The 24,566-nt window shown below is 41.4% G+C and overlaps 1 protein-coding gene across 5 annotated transcripts in view; it reads left to right on the plus strand.

The window, feature by feature from the left end:
• Nucleotides 1–24,566, plus strand: part of OSBPL3 (oxysterol binding protein like 3) — a 206,945-nt gene that overhangs the window by 138,107 nt on the left and 44,272 nt on the right. For 4 of the 5 annotated variants that reach the window (XM_024128509.3, XM_055084952.1, XM_024128501.3 and 1 more), the window contains 7 exons: nt 2,036–2,203; nt 2,790–2,913; nt 4,699–4,802; nt 5,005–5,097; nt 6,378–6,534; nt 13,583–13,713; nt 17,298–17,405. In XM_024128509.3, coding sequence (XP_023984277.1) covers nt 2,036–2,203; nt 2,790–2,913; nt 4,699–4,802; nt 5,005–5,097; nt 6,378–6,534; nt 13,583–13,713; nt 17,298–17,405 — 885 coding nt within the window. The remainder of the gene's footprint in view (nt 1–2,035; nt 2,204–2,789; nt 2,914–4,698; nt 4,803–5,004; nt 5,098–6,377; nt 6,535–13,582; nt 13,714–17,297; nt 17,406–24,566) is intronic. The other variant, XM_028489968.2, reaches the window with a different exon arrangement.

Consider the following 24,566-nt stretch of genomic DNA (forward strand, 5'->3'; position numbering starts at 1 on the left):
GACTCTCAACCACTGCGCCACCAGGGAAGCCCCTCTTCTGCCCCTTCTCCTGCAGGTGGTATAGATAGTTAAAAGCATGAAGCAAGAGCTTTGGAGATACAGATCTGGTTCAGATCTTGACTGCCTGGCTACTTACTAGCTTTCAGCCTTTGACAAATTATTTAATCTCTGAAAGTCTCAGTTTTCTCACCACCCTCCCACCCGACAATGGGAGTTGCAGTGCTCATCTTGTAGGGCTGCATGTAGAAAACTTGACTTAATGCCTGACCCACAGGAAGCTCAATACGTTTATGTATTATATATAACTATTAGGTGGTACCCGAGTGTTAGAAATTAATTGAGAAAATGTTAAGAGTCTTTTCTTACTTGGACAAATTACTTGGAATATTGGGAGTGGGGGCTGTGCTTTGGGAAAATAAAAGCATGAGATTATGAACTCCCCATCTTAATGTGTCCCTGTCCGCCCCATAGCACGTCGTGGTACTTGGGCAAATACATGCTTAGCACATACATGGGCTGGATTACCCCCACGGCAAAGACGTCTCCAGCCCCACCCTGTCGATGTGCCGAGGGTGAGAAGCCCTGCTGTACGCAATTACCTACAGCCACAGACATAGGGGCTTAGGCTTAGGGAACGGTACGGATTTGACCGTCCTGGGCAGTCAGTTAACAACATCTGGGAAATGACGTACATTTCAAGAACATAATTTAAAGGAGACAAATAGATGTGAGTCTGTGTGTTGCTTCTACTTGTAACCAGTAGCATCTGGAGGGGTTTTAAGTCTTGTGTGTACTTCTAATCAACATAACAAACATAAACGCCGTCCGAACACTTCCTAAGTGAAGGATGTTGCTGGCCTTTATTTCCACATCCTTGCTCTCAGTAGCAGCATTAGTAAACATTTTAACTGAATTGACCTGGATTTTTCTTCTTGGAAGTTAACCTACCATACATCCTTTTGGGGTCTTTTAAATTGCCACTTCATGAGTCTCTGTGTTCTTGTATATAGATATCATTTTTCATTTTGAAAGTATTAATACACCATCATACACACACAAATATTGACTATTAAGAAATATTGGGGCTTCCCTGGTGGCGCAGTGGTTGCGCGTCCGCCTGCCGATGCAGGGGAGCCGGGTTCGCGCCCCGGTCTGGGAGGATCCCACGTGCCGCGGAGCGGCTGGGCCCGTGAGCCATGGCCGCTGAGCCTGTGCTCCGCAACGGGAGAGGCCACAGCAGAGCGAGGCCCGCATACCACAAAAAAAAAAAAGAAATATCTATGGTGCATAGGTGCTTGTTATATTCTTTTTAGTACTTTTATGCACATTTGAAATACTTTATAATAAAAGTTACTAGATACAAACATTACTCTTCATAGAAATTATACATTGATAGTCACTCCTGGGGAGAATGGCTAAAAGTTTGTATATGTGTGTTTGAAAAATCCTGGAAATCACTGATAAAACTTTATCAGATTTTTGTTTTCTAAGAGTGGGAGAAATGTTCTTTTAAGTAACGTTCACATTCATTAACATATATTCCTCAGCAGCATATTCTTTGTCAGAGAAGATTAACAAGATTAAATATTTTAGGAAGAATTTATTAATTCATTCCAGTTCAGAGAAGATTGGTCTGAAAAGTCTGAATTATAAAAGAGTTTTTTAAGAAAATGTTGCTAATATTTTCAGTACGGTTAGTAGAAACTGGGACAAGAGAACTTGGAACTACTTTAAGAGATGGATAAATGTAAATTTCAGCTTATTTATTCTTTAATATTTCCTAATAATAACATAACAATTGGAGTCTTTCATAGAATGCCTAAATGTAGAGTTTATGAAGACCATTTTTACTCTCCATCTCCTTCTCCAGCTTGTTCCATAGACTACATAAATGTAAATGAAGTCAATAAACTGGTATTTCCACATGTCTACACATGACAGCATGAAGAGGTGCTAGGAGTGACCTCAATGTGATGACTAATTGTTCCTTAGAGTGACTGACATTCTCGTCTCCTTTCAACCCAACGTAACCTAGGTAAAGTCAGAGGAAGTCTTTGATGAGTGGGTATCCAAACTTCGCCACCACAGAATGTATCGTCAGAATGAAATCGCCATGTTTCCACACGAAGTTAATCATTTTTTCCCAGGATCTGCTGTCACAGACTCCGGCTCTGGGGTCTTGGACACCATTTCCAGTAGGAAGGTAATGATTTGCCGATAATGCATCTGAAGGAAGGTGGCTTTGTGTTGGGGGAGTCTGCTCTCGGGGGCTGTGTCTGAGGAAGGAAGGGTTTGTGGGGAGGAGCAGGGTAAGCTTGATCTGGGATTTCATTAGTCTGTGTGTCCACTCAGTCAGAACGAGGGCCAGAGGGCATCTATTAATGCTGAGAGTGTAACTGGAGAACAGCATGTACGGAGGGATTTAATATCCCTGAAAGCTCCAGCTTTCTCTTGACCCGTTTGACTTCATTTGGCTTTCTGGTTGTAACATGCGAGAGGTGCACTTATAGTCATACAGAATTGCAAAATCTTTCCCAACATTTGTCATTTTTTCAGTGTGGTTATCACTTGACAGGAGGAGAAATCAGGGGCCCGTAGCATGGTATGGCCACGCAGGTAATAGCTGGAGGTCTCAGGGTCTCCAGTGGAGTGCTTTGCTAGAAGCTTCTTCCTTATTATGGGCAGATGGCTTCCATTAGCTACAAGCCCACTTTATTATCCTTTACCCTAAAGTGTTCCCACAGAGCTCTGTTTTCATTTATAATGTGCTTTTGTCATCTGTGGAACAGGGTAGCAGTATATCACAGCAGAATTCGTTTCAAACCGGAAGCAATTTATCATTTTCTTGTGGTGGTGAGACTCGAGTTCCATTATGGTTACAGTCTTCAGAGGACATGGAAAAATGCTCTAAAGGTAGAGTGACTCGAAACCTCTGCTTCTTGCCGTCAAAACCTCTGCTCTTAGATTACACTGGTTCGGTATTCAGACCCCAGATGAATTTGTATCCTCCCCCTTCACTGGTCTACATTCCCTGTCATATTTTACTTATGAAGTCTGCACTTGTGATCAACAAAAGGCACTTTCCTTTAGAGTTTTATGTCTTCCCTTGGGTGTGCATGCAGACAGGTTTCCTTTTCTGTGCTTTAAGCACTGATGCCTGATTTCCCTGTGGCCTACTAAATCACGGAATCCAGGGATGGGGTCTGCACAGTTCGCTATATTTTTTTAAGTGCCAAAAATGCATCTGATGCACATCCAAGAATTTAAATCACTGTTCCAGAGGTGAGTGGGTGAACCAAATGGATATCCCCACCAAACAGGTGTTCTCTACCCTGGCTGCACATTAGAATCGCCGAGAGAGCTTTAAAAATTCAGGATACGCATGCCCAGGTCCCAAAGAATCTTTTTAAATTAGTGTGGGATGGGGCCCTGGCATCACTAGTTTTCCCACAGTTCCTCAAGTGATTCTGATAAGGAGCCAGGGTTGAGAACGCTTACCCTGTGGAAGCTCTGTGTTCTCAACCTTAATTAGCTAAGAATCACCCAAAGAACTAAAAAAAAAAAAGTCACCAGTGGGATTGGGGGTGTTCTAATTTCATTGCCTGGGGATGGGACTTGGACATAGGTGATTTTAAAAATTTCACCAGTTGATTTTTAAAGTGTAGCCACAATTGAGAACCACTATCAGAGAAAGATGCCTGAAAATTGCATTTTTGCCTGTTGAATGCAGATATTATCACACCTGGAGCCATATAAGTGTTGCCCTCCCAGTAAATATGCGCTTCACTGAGTGACATTTTGGGACAGTACTCCCTGAAGTGTTTTCCCTGGACCAGCAGCATTGGCCTGGCCTGGGAACCTATTTGAAATACGAATTCTCAGCTTCAACTCAGATAGACTGAATCAGAAACTGGGGGGTGGAGCCCAGCAATCTGATTTAACAAGTTGTCCGGGTGATTCTGATGATAGCAAAGTTTGAGAGCCACCCTGTTTAGGCTTTTGGATCTTGATTTCTCAGGAGAAACAGCCACCGTCATCCAGTGAACACACTGAGGACTAGCTTTTGAGCTAGTGACCCAGGAACTGGACTGAGGATGCTCGTAGGTCCTCTCAGGTCAATCTGTAGAGGACCATCATGGTCCTCTTGCAGGTCCATGATTGACAACGTTATCCTTAGAGACCAATACACCCTTCATTTTAATTTCATTCATTTAACTTGTGTTGGGTCCTTATAATCAGATAGTGACAGCCTGTTCCTGAAAGATTAGAAGTAACGATGGTGGTGGTGATGATGATGGTGGTGATAAAGACTGATTTATTTAGTGCTTACCATATGCTGTGTACTCTAAAAGTACTCTGCATTTATCAACTCATTTTTAACTCAACTATCCTATGAGATAGGTATATAATTACCCCCGTTTTCCAGATGAGGAAACTGAGACACAAAGAAGTTATGTAATTTGCCCAAGATTCACAGTTCGTAAAGTATATTCAAACTGCGGCAGCATGGTTCTCCAGATGTATGCCCTTAACCACAATGGTCTACTGCCTCTTCTGTAAGAAGGGAAGTGAAGTTTCCTATCCTTATGAGATGTAAAAGCCAATAGAGATAAATGAGAAAAGTAGCTGGCACTAGCATAGGGAAGCTTGAATGCAAGATACGTGTGTTTGACTCTTCCTCTTGCTTTTCTCCCACAGACCTGGCACACTGTCATGCCTGCCTGGTGGAGATGAGCCAGCTCCTGCAAAGTATGGACGTCCTGCATCGGACATATTCGGCTCCAGCTATCAATGTCATCCAGGTTATCCAGATCCCGCTTCTGTTTCATTCTGGCACTCTTCCGCTTTCCTCTCTCCTCCCAGCCTTTCACTAACAGGGAAGTTGTCTTGTTGGTTGCTTCAGCCAGATTCAAGGGGATGGAGGTGGTCGCTTTGGTGTGTGTCTTTCCCTATTGGTTTGGTAGACCTTACTGTCTGTGCTGTCTTTCCTGTTTTGAAACAAAGGGTGGAGCTTTTGAAAGTCCCAAAAAGGAAAAAAGATCACATAGGAGATGGCGGTCCAGAGCTGTTGGCAAAGACGCTAAAGGAACGCTGCAGGTAACCCTTGCTTCCCTCCACAGGCTGGTTTCCTCATGGACATATGCTGGGGACTCCTTGGACTCAAAGAGAAGAATAAACAAGTGAATATTCTGTAGTTATTCTCTCAAATACCCTGTGCAGAGAGAGGAATTCAGTCACTTAGATTTTCTGGAAGATTTTCTGAATACTAGAATAAGCATGTAATGAATATTGGGTAAAGGGTTTTGGTTTCCCCCTTTTTTTTTTTTTTTGCGTCACGCGGGCCTCTTGCCGCTGTGACCTCTCCCACTGCGGAGCACAGGCTCTGGATGCGCAGGCCCAGCGGCCACGGCTCACGGGCCCAGCCGCTCCGCGGCATGTGGGATCCTCCCGGACCGGGGCACGAACCCGCGCCCCCTGCATCGGCAGGCGGACTCTCAACCACTGCGCCATCAGGGAAGCCCCCTCCCCTTCTTTAATGCTTAGCCTGCCTGCTCTCTTCCCTGCTTCGGTATGTGCCTTGATTTGTGGCTGCTGTGGTCGTGTGCTCTGACTCACCTCTTCCGCTGCAACTCAGTGGATTCACCATACCTCTGAGCCCACTGGCTGGAGTCTCTGGCAGCAGGACATTGTACAGACTCTCTCTTGCCTCTTGTCTCCAACTTTCCAATCCCCCATCAGAAGTTCACTGCATAATGCTAGCCCCGCCGACTTTTCCCAATGCGTGGCTAAGCCAGAAGCCACGATTTGCAGCTCAGCCATTGCATATTAAATTGCAGCATTGTCAGGGTCAAAATAAATCAGAAACTTACAGAAACTGTTATACTCATATATTAATAACTCTGGTTCAAAGCACTTTATGGGTTGAACTTAAATACTTTGAAAGCCAAGAGTGATTTGTGTATAAACCTATGAGAAGGAGGTTTGTTTGTAAGAAGCACCAGGTGCAAGTAAAGAAAACATTTTTAAATCTACCTCATTAACTATTAGCAACCTAGATCCTGGGTGATTATTGCCAGGAGGAAGGAAATGAATATGAACGAGAAAACAGCCTGGCTGCTTTAGCTGTCATTTTCAACCTGTAGCTTTAATGCTGTGATCACCTCCAAAGGAAAATGTGATTTCTCACCCATTTTTATTTTGCAAGAAGCCAGTGAAAGTTTCTGTGACAAGTGTTTTCCTGAGTTTTCATATAAGTTATCACTCAATAGAAAGACTTTTCTATAGAATGTTCTTAGTACTTTCCAGTCCTAGAAACAAGTAAATATTCTAAGTGATTCGTATCTAAAAAGAAATATCTCCCTTTGGTGTCACTTCAGGTCCCCAAACCTTTTTCTGGCCCAGTAAGACTGCATTCCTCCAATCCTAATTTGTCAACACTAGATTTTGGAGAAGAAAAGAATTATTCCGATGGCTCTGAAACCTCATCAGAGTTTTCTAAAATGCAAGAAGATCTGTGTCATATTGCCCATAAAGGTAAATGAGTTTTCTTTCTTCCTAATGTGTTTGATGAAAATGTTAAATGTTCGTCTGAATGTGGGATGTCCTTGGAGAGGGGAATCTTAGTTGGTTCGTTTTCTGCTCTATTAGGATTTCAGGCAATCTAATTTTTATTTTATTTCCCTGGTAGTACAGAGTGTATTGGCAAGAAGTTTCTTTTTAACTCTGTAGGGGAGAAGGTGAGAGCCTTAAGTATACTTTAAAGGCTGAGCAATTTATATGCTGCTGATGGGAGGGTAAATTGGTACTTCTCTGGAGGGCATGTGACATCATGTTTCAAGTTTTAAAAAAGTCTGCCTATCCAGCAATTCCACTTTGAAGAATTCATTCATAGGAATTAATTAGAATTAATTAGAATAGCTAAAATTTTTTTAAAAACTGACAGCTGGTAAGGATCCAGAGAAACTGGATCTCTCATCCATTGCTGGTGGCAATGCAAGATGGTACAGCCACTCTGGACAAGAGTTTGGCAGTTTTATATAAAACCAAACATGTACTTACCATACAACCCAACATTCACATTCCTGGGCATTTATCCCGGAGAAATGTAAACTTAAGTCCACACAAAATCCTGTACACAATTGTTCAGAGCAAGTTTATTTGTATCAGCCGAAGACTGGAACAACCCAAATGTCCTTCAACAGATGGATGGTTAAACAAAAGGTGGTACATCCATGCAGTGGAACACTACTCAGCAATAAAAAGGAATGAACTGTGGATACACGCCACAGTGGAGGGGATCTCAAGGGCATCATATTGACCTAAAATAGCCAATCTCAAAAGGTGTCATAGTGTATGATTGAACTTATTAACACTTTTGTAGTGATACAAGCATAGAGATGGAGAAATGATTAGTGGTTGCCAGGGGTCAGGGACAAGGAGGAGGGGAAGTATGATTATAAAGGGATAGTAAGAGGAATCTTGGTAGTGATGGAAAGCTCTATATTCTGATTCTAGTGGTGGGTCCACGAATCTAGACATACCATAAAATTGCATTGACCACCATACGTGTACACATTCACAAGTGAGAGCCTGTCAAACTGGTGAAATCTGAATAAGAGCTGTAGGTTATACCAATGTTAATTTCCCAGGTTTGATGTTGTACCAAAGTTATGTAAGATGTTACCGCCATGGGAAACTGGATGTAGGGCACCCAGGGCTTCTCTGTACTGTTCTTGTAACTTCCTGTGAGTCTATAAAAATTTCACAATAGAAAGTTAAAAAAAAAATTAGAAATAACCTAAATGCCTGACAGTAGAGGGATTGGATTTTTAAAATGCAATGTAATCATATACTAGAATACTCAACAGCTACAATAATAATATCTACTTTATATCGAACACAGTGTCATGTCAGGTATTTGCTAATAAGCACTTAACATGCAGTATTTCATTGAATTCTAGCAGCAACCCGCAGAGTACCTATGACTGTAACCTCTTAGCTGTGCACACGTAAGAAACCTGAGGCTTAGGGAAGCCAAAGAACTTCGTGAGGGTCACATGGTAGAAAGTAGCCAACCTGAAACTTGAATCCTAACCTGCCTGACCCCAGAGTCTGTGCTCCTCACCTGGTGTCTCACTGCCCTCACAGATGGGGTAGCCAGGGTTATTTTTATTTTTATAGGTATTGGAAGATTGACACAACATACTGAGCAAAAAATATAAGGTATGATCCCATTTTTTTTTTTTGGAAAAAATAAACTATATAAATCAGGCATATATAGGCATATTAAAAAAGTCTGAGAGGATACATACCAGCATTTTAGTGGTGGAGACTAGGAGTACTTATTCTGCTTTTTAAAAAAAAGTATCATAGATTTATCATTTTTTTAAAGGAGAAAATGAGTTAAAATTTTTTAAATGGGAGGGCAGTACTTGAAGTGGAGGAGAGAAGACGTTTCCTATTTTGCTTTTCTCTCGTCACCCTGTATTTTTCTTCCTTTACATCACTGATTCCTTTGGCTCTTTTCCCTTACCCTACAAACTTAAAATAAAACACATTGGTTATGAGGAAACCATTTTATGCTCTTTACAGATTCTTATCTCAAACTCTTGTCCAAGTGACCGTTAGAACCTTGTCCATGTTTGGCAGTACAACTTATCCGTAAAATGGGAAGAATTACCTGCCCCACCCCTTTAAAGATCTTCACACACCCCAGTGTGGTTCTCTAGTATTAAAGGACCACTTGTAATTAGGTTGTTTCATTTTAGGTTTTGTGGGAGGAAATTCCTATACAGTGCCATTACTTTTTAATAATATGCACTGTCTTTTTAAGAATGAGAAGATAGTGCCTCCCTGCAGAAGGGAACTATCCTGATTTTACCTGCCTTGAAGAAGCTGCTTCCTCAGAAGGACAGAGCTTGCTATATTGAGTTGATCCCCTGATCCTGTCCTCCTGCAGAGGGCCTGGCCTTGTGCAAGGTTTATAATGGGCCTCAGCCAGCTGTTCTGTCTTTTGGGCTTTGTGAAAACTAGCTGGCTGCAGGGCTGCCACATACCTAGACTAGGTCAAGATTTGTGCTCTGAGAAAAGTCCAGGAACACCTATTCAACTATAGCCCGCGCCCCACTGGGCTTGCGAACAGTGAATTCCACAGGGAGCCCAGCAAGCTCTGTTTCATTCCTGAGGGTTTAGAGCGTACTTGCAGAGACTGAAAGATCTCGGGGAGTCCCTTTTACAGAGGCTGTAACTCAGAGGCCTCATGAAATGAAGACAGTTCTCAGGTTCTCCCTGTGTCCTGTGACCTTGCCTGCTTTCTCACTTCCATTCAAACTTTTGAAGCATTTTGACTTTTCTTCCTTTATAAGCCTGGTTTTGTTACTGACAGTTTTTATTGTACTTTCTTAACTGCATCACTAATCTATTGACCATGACTTCAGAGCAGCTGAGCTCAAGGCAAGAATTCCACTGTTGTTGTAAATAGTCTTATATTACCTGCTTTTTCTTCAGCTTGTTAAATGCATCTGAATTCTCCCTGTCTCATAGAAGTTGGATCAAATGGTAGGCGACTAATATACACCCATCCTAAAACGTCTTTGTTGTATATTTTAGTCTATATATTTGATTTTTATGGTGTATCATTGAACTGATTCTCATTGGTTCATGTGTCTGGCTTTGTGTCTATGTTGACATACATATAAGCAAACAGAGAACAAAATGTACTAAAGTCTAAAAGTCATAAGTAATTTGCCTTACATAGATTAGCTTTTACATATCCCAAAATGTATTTCATGGAACACTTTGCCCATATAACACTTTAAAAAAACAGAAGAATTCCAGGATTTAAAATGTTTGGAAAACACTGCTGACTATAGTCTGCTTTGCATTTACACAAGAAGCAGTAAATATTAAAGGCCCTAAGAAGTCCTGCAGCAGAGAAGCCTGTTAGCTTTATTTAACTTAATGATTTTCAACTTTTCAAAGTTGTTAGGGAGAATCTCCTCCCTCTTCCCCAAACTGCTGTCAGCTATTATCACTCTGGAACTAAAGTTCCTGGAAACATATGTCAGCAAACATTGTAAATAATAAGCCTTTTTGGAGCTAACCCTCTATACAAACTAAGCCAGAAAACTTGCATTCAACTAGGCCACCTCTGTTATGACTAGCTGTGGGACTTTCACCTCATTGATTAACTTCTCTGGGCCTCAGTTGCCTCATTTGTTAAATGTCCTAAAGTAGTTGTCCTGACTCTTCGGCCTCTTAAATTCTGTAATTATCTTCTATGATTAACTGTTTTCCACTGAGCAGAAATCATGCTGCTGCTTCTTGTTACAAGGAGATTTTGTGAGCGAGTGTTGTATTAGTAATACAAGCAAAACTTACCATATTTGGTGAGCCACTTTAGGATGGGAAAGCAAGGACTAGTATAGGACTGGGGTCAGGGTACTCCAGATAGAAGTGGATATTCACATTCTGCCTTGGAAGGGAAAAAAGTGAGGTTTTAGGGATACATCTCCTGCAACCTGTGGAAAATCTTTGCAGTGAGAGAAATCTTCATTTACTAATAGTAATAGTAATAGTAATCTTCCAGTTTGGTTGAATGCCTTGCTTTACTGCAGGCCATCTGAAAGCCAAGGGAATTGATTTGGTAAAGTGGCAGCCAGCTGAGTGCCATATCTGTTTAATTTAGAGCAATAAACATGATAATGAAAAAAAAAATTTTTGGTAACTATGTAAAGTGACAGATGTTAACTATACTTATTGTGGTGATCGCTTCCAAATGTATACAAGTATTGAATCATTATGTTGTATACCTGAAACCAGTATAATGTTGTATGTCAGTTATACCTCAATTAAGAAAAGAATTGTAGTAAGATACTAAGTAAACTTACCAAAAAATGACAGTGACGAGGTGTTTCCCCAGGGACCCACTCAGATGGGCATGGGTATCCTGTGGAGTTGCAAGGGGTAGGGGTGCCTATCTAAAAGGACCTAAAATGCTGTGGGTGAGTTAACTGCAGGGCTTGTTGCTTTCTGGGTGAGAGCTTCCACTGCTCAGCAGATTCTGGTCAGTCTCTCATTCATGGGACTTCTACCCTGTGCCTTTATTTATAAATGATGTTCCAGCAAGAGACTCGAGTATCCTAAAACTGCTGCCCATATTTCAAAAGACTGCAGTCATCACCACTTTCAGCCTCGTTTGTTTCTTTCATCACCACCACTATTATCATTGCAGTAGCATTTATTATTTATTATATGCAATGCATTGGGTTAAGTGCTTTACCTACATTATCTGATTTAATCCCCATAACGATCTTATGAAGTAAATGCTATTATTATCCCTATTTACAAGTGAGGAAACTGGGGTCCAGGTGCATACTATACTTGTCCGAAGTCCTGCAGTTGAGTAAGTGATGGAGCTGGGAAGAATCCCGGGCTGATACGGGAACTCGCACTATTGGTGGCTCTGTTGTGCTGTCTGTTATTGTGCTCGATTGAATTGTTTAAATCAAAGAGCTAAGCATGTTCCCTAGACACTATTAGGAAATTCAGTACCTATTGACCCTTGACCCCTGCCTTCTGTCAACAGAAGCCCCATAATTTGTGTGTGCATTTAAACAAATTGCTTATTTATCCTGTGATTTTGTGAAGATGCTCTAAGCCTATGGCTTAACACCACAACCTCAGACAATTTAGGGACAGCCTATCGAGAGAGGTTCAGTTGTCTGCGTGGCTGTGGAATGAAGGGAGTAATTCAGTCATGCATATTTAGTTTCTGTGATACTGAATCGGCCACTCTGGAATAACAATACCTCAAAAAGTGCAGCGCCAGGCAGTTCAGTATTATGCCAGGCCATTGGAGTAGAAGTATGTCTCAGCCTCTTCCTTCTTCCTGCCTTTCTAAAACAAAATAGAATAAAGGAGATTGGAAATATTCACACGTGATTTCCATGATCAGTAATTCGGATGACAATTGCCTTATCCCTAGGAGGCAACTTGTACATTATGTGATCAAAACTTGGTGAATTTTTTGCTGTACCTATAATAACGGTTTTTAAAACTTCAGTTCAGGCATCTGAGTGCCTAATAACACTGAGCTCTCATTGTACCTGAACGCTCACTAAAGTGAACCAATTGTGGAATGCCACGTTGAGAGGTGGGGAATTCTGGGTCAGGCAGCTGGAAGGACAAACAAGGAAGAGGGTAGGTAACACCTTTTTGGAAATAATTTTAAACTTACAGACAAGTTGCAAGAATAATACAAAGAACTCTCATATGTCTTTTACTCAAATTCACCATTTTTAATATTGTGCTGCATTTCTCTCTTTCTACACACACACACACACAGACATATATATATATATGTGTGTATGTATATATATATATACATACACACACATGCAGATGTGTGTGCATTTATTTTTTCCCATCCATGTGAGAACAGGAATCAAACATTGTGTCTTTTTTTATGCCTTTATGCTATAGTGTATATTTCCTAAGAATAGGGATATTCTGTTACTTAACCACAGTTTAGTTATGAAATTCAGGAATTTTAGCATTGAAACAGTACTTTTACCTATTCTGCCTTCCATATTCAAATGTTGTCAGTTATCCAAATAACATCCCTTAATAGCTCTTTTCCCCTTCAGTACAGGCTCTAGTCCGTGGTCATAGAGTGCATTTAGTTATCATGCCTCTTTAGTCTCCTATAATTAGGAACAGTTCCTGAGTCTGTCTTTCTCTCTGATGAAATTGACACTTTTGAAGAATACAGACCAATTTGAAAAAATAGAATGGTCCTCATCTTGGGGTTGTCTGATGTTTCCTCCTGAGCAGATTCAGATGGCCTATCTCTGGCTTGTGTACAACAAAAACAATAGTGTGTCTTTTTCAGGGTATCACACAAAGTCCCAAGGTACACGAAGTCCATATGACTCTCACTAGGGATTAATTTTGGACTCCTAGTTAAGGTGCTGTCTAGTTTCTCCTCTGCATCGTTACCATTTTCCTTCTGACAACCAATAAGTTCTGTTTTCAGACATTTCCAGTCTTTGGAGATACAAACAAAACTAAATGTTGATAATTGAGAAGTATAGTCCTTTCAAGTGTCAAAATATCTTGGTGACAGCTCATAAAATCGTGGAATTTTATAGTGGATAGGGACTTTGGAATTGACAAATATGTGTGATTTTCAAATTTTTAATAGACCTTATTCTTTAGAGTAGTTTTAGTTTCATAGCAAATTGAATAAGAAGTATAGTGTTCCCATACCCGCTCCCCCATACCTACATACATAACCTCCCCCACGATCAACATCCCACCGTAGTGGTCCATTTGTTAACCATCAATAAACCTACATTGAAGCATCATTATCACCCTGAGTCCATGGTTTACATTAGGGTTCACTCTTGGTATGACATTTCAGATGTATTTTTTAAAGTCAATTAGGTGCACATTTGCTGGACGCAAAATATTCTTGGCTGTTACTTTTCTAAGTTCTTTTATAAGAAATACATCTCTATATATCTTGTTTTTAATTATGACTCTTCTTTTATTCCTTTTTATAATGATTATATCTTTATAGTCTACTTCACTTTAAGGTCAGCTTTTAATACCATATTAACGGAGAGAGAGAAACTGAAGCAGCTGATGGAGCAGGATGTCTCCGTCTCCCCCTCTGCCCAGGTCCTTGGTCTGAAGCACGCCCTGTCATCTGTAAGTTACACGTCTGTGTCATGGAAATGTCTGACAGTGTGTCCAGGCTCATGAACTTTTTATATTTTCCATTGCCATGGTTATGCTGAAAATTCATGATTTCCAAGGTTGTATTGAAAATTCATGAGAAAACCAAACACATTATCCAAATTACATTCTAACCTTTCATCAGATCTGCTTATTCTAAACACCAAAGCTGAGCCTACTCGAAATCTTAGTAGCTAGTATTTCACTGAGCATTAGATACTGTTTGGTTTCCTCCTATTTATCTTGAGTTTTCTGTTTCTGTAAAGCTTTTGTTATATGTTGTCGTTTTTGTTTTAAATTTATATATTTATTTATTTATTTTTGGCTGCGTTGGGTCTTTGTTGCTGCGCTCGGGCTTCTCTCCAGTTGCGGCGAGCGGGGGCTACTCTTCGTTGCAGTGCGCGGGCTTCCCATTGCAGTGGCTTCTCTTGTTGCGGAGCATGGGCTCTAGGCGCACGGGCTTCAGTAGTTGTGGCTTGCGGGCTCTAGAGCACAGGCCCAGCAGTTGTGGCACAGGGCTTAGTTGCTCCGCGGCATGTGGGATCTTCCCCGACCAGGGCTTGAACCTGTCTCCCCTGCATTGGCAGGCGGATTCTTTTTTTTTTTTTTTTTTTTTTGTGGTATGCGGGCCTCCCTCTGCTGCGGCCTCTCCCGTTGCGGAGCACAGGCTCTGGACGCAAAGGCTCAGCGGCCATGGCTCACGGGCCCAGCCGCTCCGCGGCATGTGGGATCCTCCCAGACCGGGACGCGAACCCGGTTCCCCTGCATCGGCAGGCGGGCGCGCAACCACTGCGCCACCAGGGAAGCCCCAGGCGGATTCTTAACCACTGCGCCACCAGGGGAGCTCCCGTATATGTTTGTCTTACAGACGTTTGTTTGTTAATGCTTACAAAGTCTGACAGTTTGCAGATTTCCATACCTAAGACTTCACAAGCTTAGATTGACTTTCCAAATTGATAGGTACAGGCAACAGAGTGAAATTTTGAATTCACACTCTTCTCTGCTGCCCAGCATTGATCCTGTCTACCTGTTTATACCACGTCTCTTTCAAAGACAGAAAAGTGATTTGATTTGATAGTACAAACGTTCAGCTCCCACCTGCTCCCCCCATGGGCACAAAGCGATGTCATAAGGAGTGTCAGGCAATCATTGTGCCTTCATAACAACAGAAAAATCACTGCCCAGCCTCAAACGTTTTTCAGTAAGCCGCCCTCTCATTCACTCTCTCTCCTTTTTTTTTTTTTTTTTCATCGATTCCAGTTTATTCCTCAGAAGAGCTGGACTCCATTGAAGTGCAATATCCTAGAACTCTGTTTTGAATAGCTGACAATGTCTGGTTGTTATCTCTGTATCTATCAACAATCTGGAGAACTTTTAAAAGAACATATTTATTTGCTCCTACTCTTTGCTTGTATGTGGAACACTTATTGTGAAAAGGGAGAGAGTGTGTGCACACATGTGAAATTACCATCTGAAGCAATACTGAACTTTCTATGTAGGGTCAGGCAGGGGAGATGAATTTTAGGATTTTGTTTTCAGAAGCCAGTTCAGGCAGTGAGAGAACTAGAAAATACCTACCCATGTTTTTTACTCATCATATTACTGAGAAAAGTAAAGCAATGCTTTTGGTGTAACGTTAATGGTAAATACATTACCAGTGGTACATACTGTCATTGTAAGATACTTAAGGAATATTCGCTCAGTTGAATATTTCCAGTATGTTATCTTTGAAAGAAATAAAAAATAACGTAGATTTACTCCATGTTTAGAGTCTTAATGTTATAGACCCAGAGATAGAAACGCCCCTTTTGGATTGTAATGGACAGCCAGCCACACACTGGGTGCTGCTTTGGTTTGAGGAAAGCAGGGTGTTTTTTTTCTTTTAAGTTTATTTTTTAGTGGTAAAAGCATTTCTTATTGTTCCCAGCAGCGTGGCCTTTAGTGCACTTAGAAGGTACCTCTGATGGGCTCCCCAAAGTCCTTTTCACTGTGGTCTCCCTGTCCCCTGCCCTCCTCCTGTGGAGGTCTGGCCTCATTTTGTTAATCTGCTGGTCTGGTAGAGGCCATGAGACCCACCTGGCCATGGTATCCTAGTCCAGAGTCATTACCTTCTCTAAGGAGTTCTCCCTCACCCATGGTAAGGATTTTAGAAACTTAAGATAAAACAGAATGATCCTTTCCTTTTTGTCTTGGATTCCTGATTAGATTCAAGACTTGTTTTTTAAAAATAAGAATTTTAGTTATCTCAGGGCTATCAGAATGAATATGTTTGTGCTGTATGTGCAGTCTTTGTGTTTTTCTTTCTTCTGCCTGTGGCTTACAAAGGAAAGAGAAGCTACTAAAATAGCACATTTTTCAGACGATATGGAGATTCTAGCCAGTGGTATAGATTCTAGCCACTTACACTAAGACGCCAGCAACATATTGGCCAAAGTGAGTGCCCGGTAGAGGTTATTAGATGTAGTTGTGTGATTTAAGAAACATTTACTCAGTGTTTCCTAAATGACCCTTGAGAATTTCCTGATAACCCTTTCCATCTGTGGGTACTACAAAATAAAGCCAAAATTCTTGTTTGAGATCCAGGCAGTGGGTTAAATATAGACATCATTCTGTGCTCTCAGCAGCTAGACCCTGTGGGCCCTGATGGATGGGAAAGGCTCTGAGCTTCTCAGAAGAGAGTCAGGAAGACAGACAGACAGGATGGATATGTGTAAAAGCACCTGGGGAGCTGATTGTGGGAGTGTGTGGGGGTGAATCAGGTGAAGTTGTCCCTTTCTAAAAACAGATCATTTGGAGAACAGTTGGTCACAGGGGATACCAGCATGAAAGAAACACCTTCCTTTACTTTCCTAGTTGGGAGGATGGGCTAGGGAATCACACCTGTCCAGGGAGAAATAAGAGATCTGGGTGGGCTGACATGAGCTCACATCTCACAGCCCCCTTCCCAGGGCCCTGGTCCTTAGCCCTTACCCAGGTAAGTAAGCTCTGTTTTTTGGTTTTTTTTAAAATAAACTATCTTAGTCATGAAGAATGAATATAAAGCAATCAATACCTATATTGTAAAACAGTAAAATTAATCCTCCACAAAATCTTCTCAGCACACTTCCTAAGAGCCAATTCAACTAGTGTGATAATTAAATAACATTAAAATATGTCCAATCGTAAGGGGTAAGAACAGCATTTTTATTGAAGGTGAGAGAGAGAAGCTTGGAATCTTTAGAGGGAGCTAGTCAGAGTGTAAAGGCAACTGAGAAGGAGGAGGGGCCGAGAAACCTCGAGTAATAAGAGCTGTAGGTGTTGGTGATTTCCTTCTCCACCAAAAGGAAAGCCTTACTAACCCCACTTCCATCCCTGGAAATGAGATTCCAGAAGGGCCTCCGTTTCCAGTGTTTAATATCTTGTATCTGCCAGGCATCTCAGAAGTATCCTGTTGGATAACATTCAAGAAAAATAGTCAAGGAGGTGCCCCCAAGGGCTCTGCCACACTGGGCCCGCTGCTGTGCTTTTCTGAAACATCCATTTATTAACGGAGCCCCACTATTTTTAACGTGTTCCAGGCCCTAGCACAAAACACAGATCTTAAAGAACGCTTATGCAGAATCCATGCTGAGTCTCTGCTCCTCGACCTCCCAGTTGCTGCCAAGTCGGGTGATCGTCTGGCAGAGGTGGGTAAGGTTCTCGTCTGGTGGTGTCGCCGCGCCTTGTCCCCGCAGGCCTCCCTGCTGCCCCTGGGAGCCGTGCTCCCCTCACCACGGGCGGGCGGCTGAGGATTCCCAAGCCTTCCTTGAAAGTATGCTGCTAGCTGCATTTCTAAACTGCTTTTTCCTCCTGGAACTCTTCCTCCCTTTGTATTTCTTTACCCCATTTTCCTCCTAAGGATCACCCTTTTCTCTTGATATTACTGGAGTGGGGACTGTAGAGAGACAAATGTTTTCTCCTGTTACTTCTGAAAAAAACCTCACTTTCTCCAACCTATAGCATCCCAGTTCCTAGCCAGCTTCTTTTGCTCCCTCTCTGAGAACCACTCTCCTATTTCTTTGTGGCTGTTTCCTTCTCCCTTTCCTGTGATTACCCTCAGAGGGGGAGAAATATTACAGTTGAGTGTCTTGGTCAGTTCATAGTATGTTAAAAATGTCTGTTCTCAAGACTTGGGATGTTTATCCAAAATATTTTTTGACTGTATTTAAAATGAGAAAGTTCAGAAAAATACAAGTGGATTACTTGAAAAAATCAGTAGAAAAGGGTAATGAAGGTCAAAATTGTTTTTAGCAATCTCTTATGTTTATATGCCTGCCTCGATTGTGCTACAGTTTTCATTAACAAATATATTAGACTGAGTGCATTAAAAAAAAAAAAAGGAAGGTCAGGTACAAGAGGTGGGCACTGTAAATTTTTTTTTTTTTTTTTTTGCGGTACACGGGCCTCTCACTATTGTGGCCTCTGCCGTTGTGAAGCACAGTCTCCGGACGCGCAGGCTCAGCGGCCATGGCTCACGGGCCCAGCCGCTCCGCGGCATGTGGGATCTTCCTGGACTGGGGCACGAACCTGTGTCCCCTGCATCGGCAGGCGGACTCTCAACCACTGCGCCACCAGGGAAGCCCAGCATTGTAAATTTTTTAAAGGAGTTTCTAATGTTTAATCTTAGTTCGTCCTCCTCCTTTTTCTGTCCCCAAAGAAAACAGAACCCTGACACAATTCCTTTACTCCTTGGAAAGTTGTTGTGTCGGGCGATGGGAAGATTAGATGCTGGAATCAATCAGACTGAAAGGCCCAGGCATCCACCTTCATGTGAAGCACAGCTGTGTCCTGAGCTGATGGGACCCTCTTCTGATGAGGGTGGTACCCTCTCTCCGCAGGGCTGGAGGGCCTCTTATTACTTCTGAGATACATGTCAGTGGTTGACCATGAAATTCTGCATCTTCCCTGCCCCCAAGAGATCTTTTCAATCACCTTATTTATTTTTTAAATTTTTATTAGAGTTGATTTACAATGTTGTGTTAGTTTCAGGTGTACAGCAAAGTGAATCGGTTGTACATATACATCTATCCTTTAGCCCAGACCCAAACTGAGTCCCCTGCAAGACTGAGCACCTAAACGTTACCTAAAGGGGCCTTCATTTCAGGCCTGGGCAAAGAAACATGCTTACCTGGAGGGCTATCTCTGAATCTGCAGGTTTGCTGTAGCAGGGCTCAGTAACTGAGGCCAGCCGTCACTCAGCGTGGCTTGCTGCCAAATGTCATGGCGTTCTGTGGGGTTTGGTGCCCACTTCCAGGCAGCACTTACTTTTGAAATTATCACCTAATTACATTAGTTTATTTAACAAGCCATTAAATAGATAAATGGCAAGTTGACCCTTCATTTATGGTTCTGTGAATTTATATTCAATGCGTACTCTTGGGGCTATTTGCATTTGGGAAAGGAAACCAAAATCACAGGTCTTTTAAAATGCATGTTTTTAAATTGATCTCACAAGTAATGCACCTGAAGGCTTAAATGCTGTACATTGTCTTCGAAGAGGAGTGATAACATCCCTCAAGCTCACAGCTTCCAAAACAACCTATTAGAGTCTTGAATTGATGATTTGCTTGTCTCACTGATCTAGTTCCTCTTTCAGTGATTTTCTGTTTTCCGTGTTTTATCCTGCTTTTCAGAGTGTGAAAAGGAAAGGCTGACTTTCCCAGTAAGGGAAAAGCCATTGTTGCCCTCAGGAAATAAGAGAGTGAGTAGAAATGGCTGCCCCAGAGCCTGAAAGTTCGACTCCAGTGTCCTTTCCTTGCGTAGCTCACAGGCTCCTCAAACACTGTGGGAATGACAGTTCCCACACTGGGGTCAGCCCAGGGTGCTCTGTTTTTAGGCCCTCTTACTTTCTTTGCTTCCCTTCTGTTACCTTTTAGCTGTACAAATTACCCATCTTTGGTGTTCTAAAATCTACTTGGATTCTAAAATCTCCCCTCCTATCAAAAATTACTCTCATATCCTATCAAGTCCTTCTATTTTAAATTTCTGAATCTGAACATTTACTATTATCAGGTTATGAGTGCTTAGATTATTTTATATTGTTTTAGATTCCAAGTGAAAGACCAAGTGACTTTGGGTATAATATCCTACTAAGTCTGAAGTCCATTTAAGAGACCAAACAGGCAAGCCCTTGAAAGAAAACTCTAAAACAAGACTTTTGATTCTTTTAATTGCTCGTTTGCTATATTCCATGTGCACTTAAATGCATTGTCTCACAAAATCCTAACCACAGCTCTATGAGGTAGGTGATGGTAGTTTCATTTTAGAGACAAGGAAACTAAAGCCCAGAGAGGTTAAATAACTTCATCTAGGGCACACAGCAAGTAAGAGATAGAGCTGGATTTAAGTCCAGTTCTAATGAGTCCCAAACACTTGTTTTCTCAGCAGCATCATACTGCTATATGGAGAGGAAAGACAGGCCAAGCCAGAAAATAAAACACATGGTGAAGCTCCAGTTGTGAAAATATGGCAGCGATGGGGTAAGAATGGGACAGAATAACTATCTCAGGCATAGCACCATTTTATATATAAAAGAGTGAAATAAATGTATGATAGAAGAGGCTGAAAAATAAATGGGAAAAAGATGAATTTTTCAATAAGTTAGGCTGGCACAGCTCAAAAGCAATTTGGAAAGCAGTTTAAATCTTTCCATTGGGACTTCTCTGGTGGCGCAGTAGTTAAGAATCCGCCTGCCAATGCAGGGGACGTGGGTTCGAGCCCTGGTCCGGGAAGATCACACATGCTGCGAAGCAACTAAGCCCGTGCTCCACAACTACTGAGCATGCGCTCTAGCGCCCGTGAGCCACAACTACTGAGCCTGCGTACCACGACTACTGAAGCCTGCGTGCCTAGAGCCTGCGCTCCACAGCAAGAGAAGCCACTGCAATGAGAGGCCCACACACCGCAACGAAGAGTAGACCCCGCTCGCTGCAACTAGAGAAAGCCCGTGGGCAGCAACGAAGACCCAACGCACCCAAAAAATTTTAAAAAATAAAATAAAAATAAATAAATAAATCTTTCCATTGCACACTAAAATGAATCACTAATGAATTAAATTCAAACTGAAAAATATTGATTTAAATGTTTAACAAATGGCTAGAGTAGGGAGGACTTCCTAAATGTGGAAGCAATAGAAAAAATTACAAAAGAAATGTTGACTAGATTTGGATTTTTTTTTTGAAAGGAAAAAAAATGGTGTGTTTGAAAAAATAAGGCAAATAATAGACTAGGAAAAAATATTGTCAGTGAAAATGACAGACTTAGATAATGCTAAATAGGTGGTAGTGTCTTTAATATGTAAATAATTAATGAGTAAGAGCAGGCAACTTAAGTCCTCAACAAATAAATGGGAAAAAAGACACAATTCACAAAAAAATACCAAATACAAATTGTTTTTTTTTTTTAACTTCTTATTTTGTGATATTTATCAATTCACAGGAAGGTGCAAAGAAATGCAGAGGGAGGTCCCATGCATCCTGACCTAGCCTCCCCCATCTCTACAACTAGTTTTTTTGTTTTTTTGTTTTTTTAATTGAAGTATAGTTGATTTACAATATCATGTTAGTTTCGGGTGTACAGCACAGCTATTCATTTATACATATAGAGCTAGTTTTTTTAAAAAGGAAAAAAATGTTCAACCTAATTCTTAATGAAGAAATGCAAATTAAAACAATTAGAGTAAAAAAAATTTCTAAATTATACTATTCTGTAGCAGTAAAGATATAGAGAAAATAGAGCTTCTCTTACTTGATGTAATTAGGTAATACACATTTTGCCTTAAACATTTTAAACAATTACTTTTTTTTTTTTTTTTTTTTTTTTGTGGTACACGGGCCTCTCACTGTTGTGGTCTCTCCCGTTGCGGAGCACAGGCTCCAGAAGCACAGGCTCAGCGGCCATGGCTCACGGGCCTAGCCGCTCCGCGGCATGTGGGATCCTCCCGGACCGGGGCACGAACCCGTGTCCCCTGCATTGGCAGGCAGACTCGCAACCACTGCACCACCAGGGAAGCCCTAATAATTACTTCTGAGAACTGATTCTAAGAAATAATGATATACGAGCAAAGACACATTTGCAAACATGTTCACCATCTTTACAAATTTGGAAACACTCTTAATTTCCAATAAATGAAATGGTTACTCTGTGACACACATATATAGTAAATCTAGCAAGTAAAGTTCATTGTCTCAGAGAACTTTTAGCAGCCTAGGGAGAAGTTCACAATATAATGTTAAGTGAATGTGGCAGACTAAATAAAGACTATGTACAGTGTGATCCCAGTTTTTCAAACTAAAAAAAAAATCTATATACAAATATTTTAATACAAAAAATACACTGAGAGGTTAATAGGGGCCACATCTGGGTGATGGAATTTAAGTGATATTTATTTTATTTACATCTTTCTGTATTTTCTATTTTGAGTACATACTACCTTTATCCTCAGAACAAATGTTAATTTAATTTTATTTTTTTTAACATCTTTACTGGAGTATAATTGCTTTGCAATGGTGTGTTAGTTTCTGCTGCATAACGAAGTGAATCAGCTATACGTATACATATATCCCCATATCTCCTCCCTCTTGCGTCTCCCTCTCACCCTCCCTATCCCACCCCTCTAGGTGGTCACAAAGCTGATCTCCCTGTGCTATGTGGCTGCTTCCCACTAGCTATCTATTTTACATTTGGTAGTGTATATATGTCCATGTCACTGAAGTTATAGTGCAATGTTGTTTGGAGGAAATTTATAAAATTAGATAGATAGATAGGTGACAATTATTTCAAAACAAAGCAAAGCTATATGTATAAAAAGGATTGGAGAGAAATGTATCAAAATGCCTATAGCAGTTGATTTAGTGTGATGGGATTATGTGTGTTCCCTTCCCTCCTTTTTCTCTATTTATCTTTTTGTAATGTAAAAAAAGATAAACAACCACTTATACCTTACAAACTTGAGGGGATATGATTGAATTGAACTGACTAGATTAGTATTTCAATACATGAAGTCCTGGGCTGTGCAGGACACTGGGCTGAGGGCTGGAGGCTCCTGCAGTCCTGTTGAGTTTTCCGTGACTATCAATAGGAAGTTGCTGGAGTAATGGAACAGCAGAAAGGGCTGGGGCCAGGCATGCTATTTTCAGTGTTGATCCGGCAAGAAATCCTTCTGACCCATCAGCCTAGGAAGAAGAAATACAGAAAGAGCTGGAGTGACTATTAATAAATTAATGAGGAGAACAAGTAAATAAATCATTAGAGTCTTATGTGGCAGCGACACAGCAAAGACACAGGACTGTTCTGTTGTTTCAGTGAACATTAAGGGAGCTCAGTTATTCATTACCATGTCTCCTCTTTTGAGGAGAGAGACCTTTCCTTTAAAGGTGACAGATGTGATGCTTATTTATAGATCCTCAGTGATCTATCTTTGTTAGCATGGAGAAGAAGCCTGCTTTTCAAAAGGCTGTAGGGATATTAAAATGGGTAGGATCTTTCAATGAATACCTTGGCTAGAAGAGAAAGGGATACACATTTAAATGTGTTCCTGAAGTAAACATTCCATAAAGAGACCATTTGACCTTTATTAATTATGAACATCTGCTGGGGCCCTCCTGTTATAGCATCTCCATTTTGTGAGACTGAGGAGTGTGTCCTGAACTCATAAAGCGTCTGGGAAAGACATAAAATGCATTAACTTTTGTTTCCCAAATTATTCTGGGACTCATTTATCAAATACATAAGGATCTATAAGCAGCTCCTTTATCAGCCCCGTGAGAAATGTGAGCTGTCAGGAAGTTCAGGTGACAGTCTTCTCTGATTCAAAGGAATCAAATCATGTCGTCCTCAGTATGTTCTCATTCCTCAAGGTCTAGTTAGGCATCACCTCTTCTGTGAAGCCCTCCCCAGCCAGAGCCCCCCTAATAGAATCAACCTCTCCTTCCTGTCCGCTTCTGTAGCGCTTTCTTTTCCATAGTCTTGGGCTCATGTGTGTTGGATGCGTCCTCTACACCACTTACTCAGGCCCAAAACCTTGTCTTATTCATCATCGTATCCCGCCATGACCGGCACAATGCAGTTGCTCAATTTCTTGAGTTAAATTGAATTTTCACTTGCGAATAGCATACAGAACATATTCCCAAAGTATTTAGGTCCTTTCCAGAGGAGAAGTCCAGACTCAGTGACTCAAGGGATGGAGGGCCAGCAAAAGGAGAAAATCCCGATATTCTATTGTGTTGTTTGCAGAGAGGCTTGTAAAGGGTATTGGGGACTTCCTTCCCTTGCAGTCAGTGTGTTTGGAGAGAGACAAAGAGAATTTATCTCATTCATCCGTGAATAATGAATGATCTACCACCAGGGGCACTTCTGGACCGAAACACACTGTTTATTTGTCAGGGGATGCCTCAGGAGCAGCACACTGGCCTCTGCGAGAGAATTGAGGCAGAAGAAAACTGTGTTGCTCTGAACCAGCCATGCAAGGACATGCATTGAGTACAATTCAGAGGAAATTTTAGGATGAAAAGAAACATCCTGCAGTGGTAGAGAATAAGAGGATATGATTCAGAGAGTGTTGGAATTTTTCCCGTCTTAAGTGGAATAAAAACTGACCTGCACAGTCTTTTTTTGCTTTGAGGTTTGTTGTGTGTGCCTGAGCCGTGATAGTGCCTGTAAACAAGGTGCCCATTTGGGGGAGACCTAGGCTTTTCACCGTGTTTTGTGTGAGGTTTGCTTCTCCTCAACTTTGAACCTGCCCTCTGCTTTGAGCTGCTTGTTTGCCTGGGCCTGTGACCGTGTGTATTGTGCAGCAAAATCAGTTATTT

Source organism: Physeter macrocephalus, chromosome 5 (genome assembly GCF_002837175.3).
Source record: "Physeter macrocephalus isolate SW-GA chromosome 5, ASM283717v5, whole genome shotgun sequence".
NCBI classification, from domain to species: domain Eukaryota; kingdom Metazoa; phylum Chordata; class Mammalia; order Artiodactyla; family Physeteridae; genus Physeter; species Physeter macrocephalus.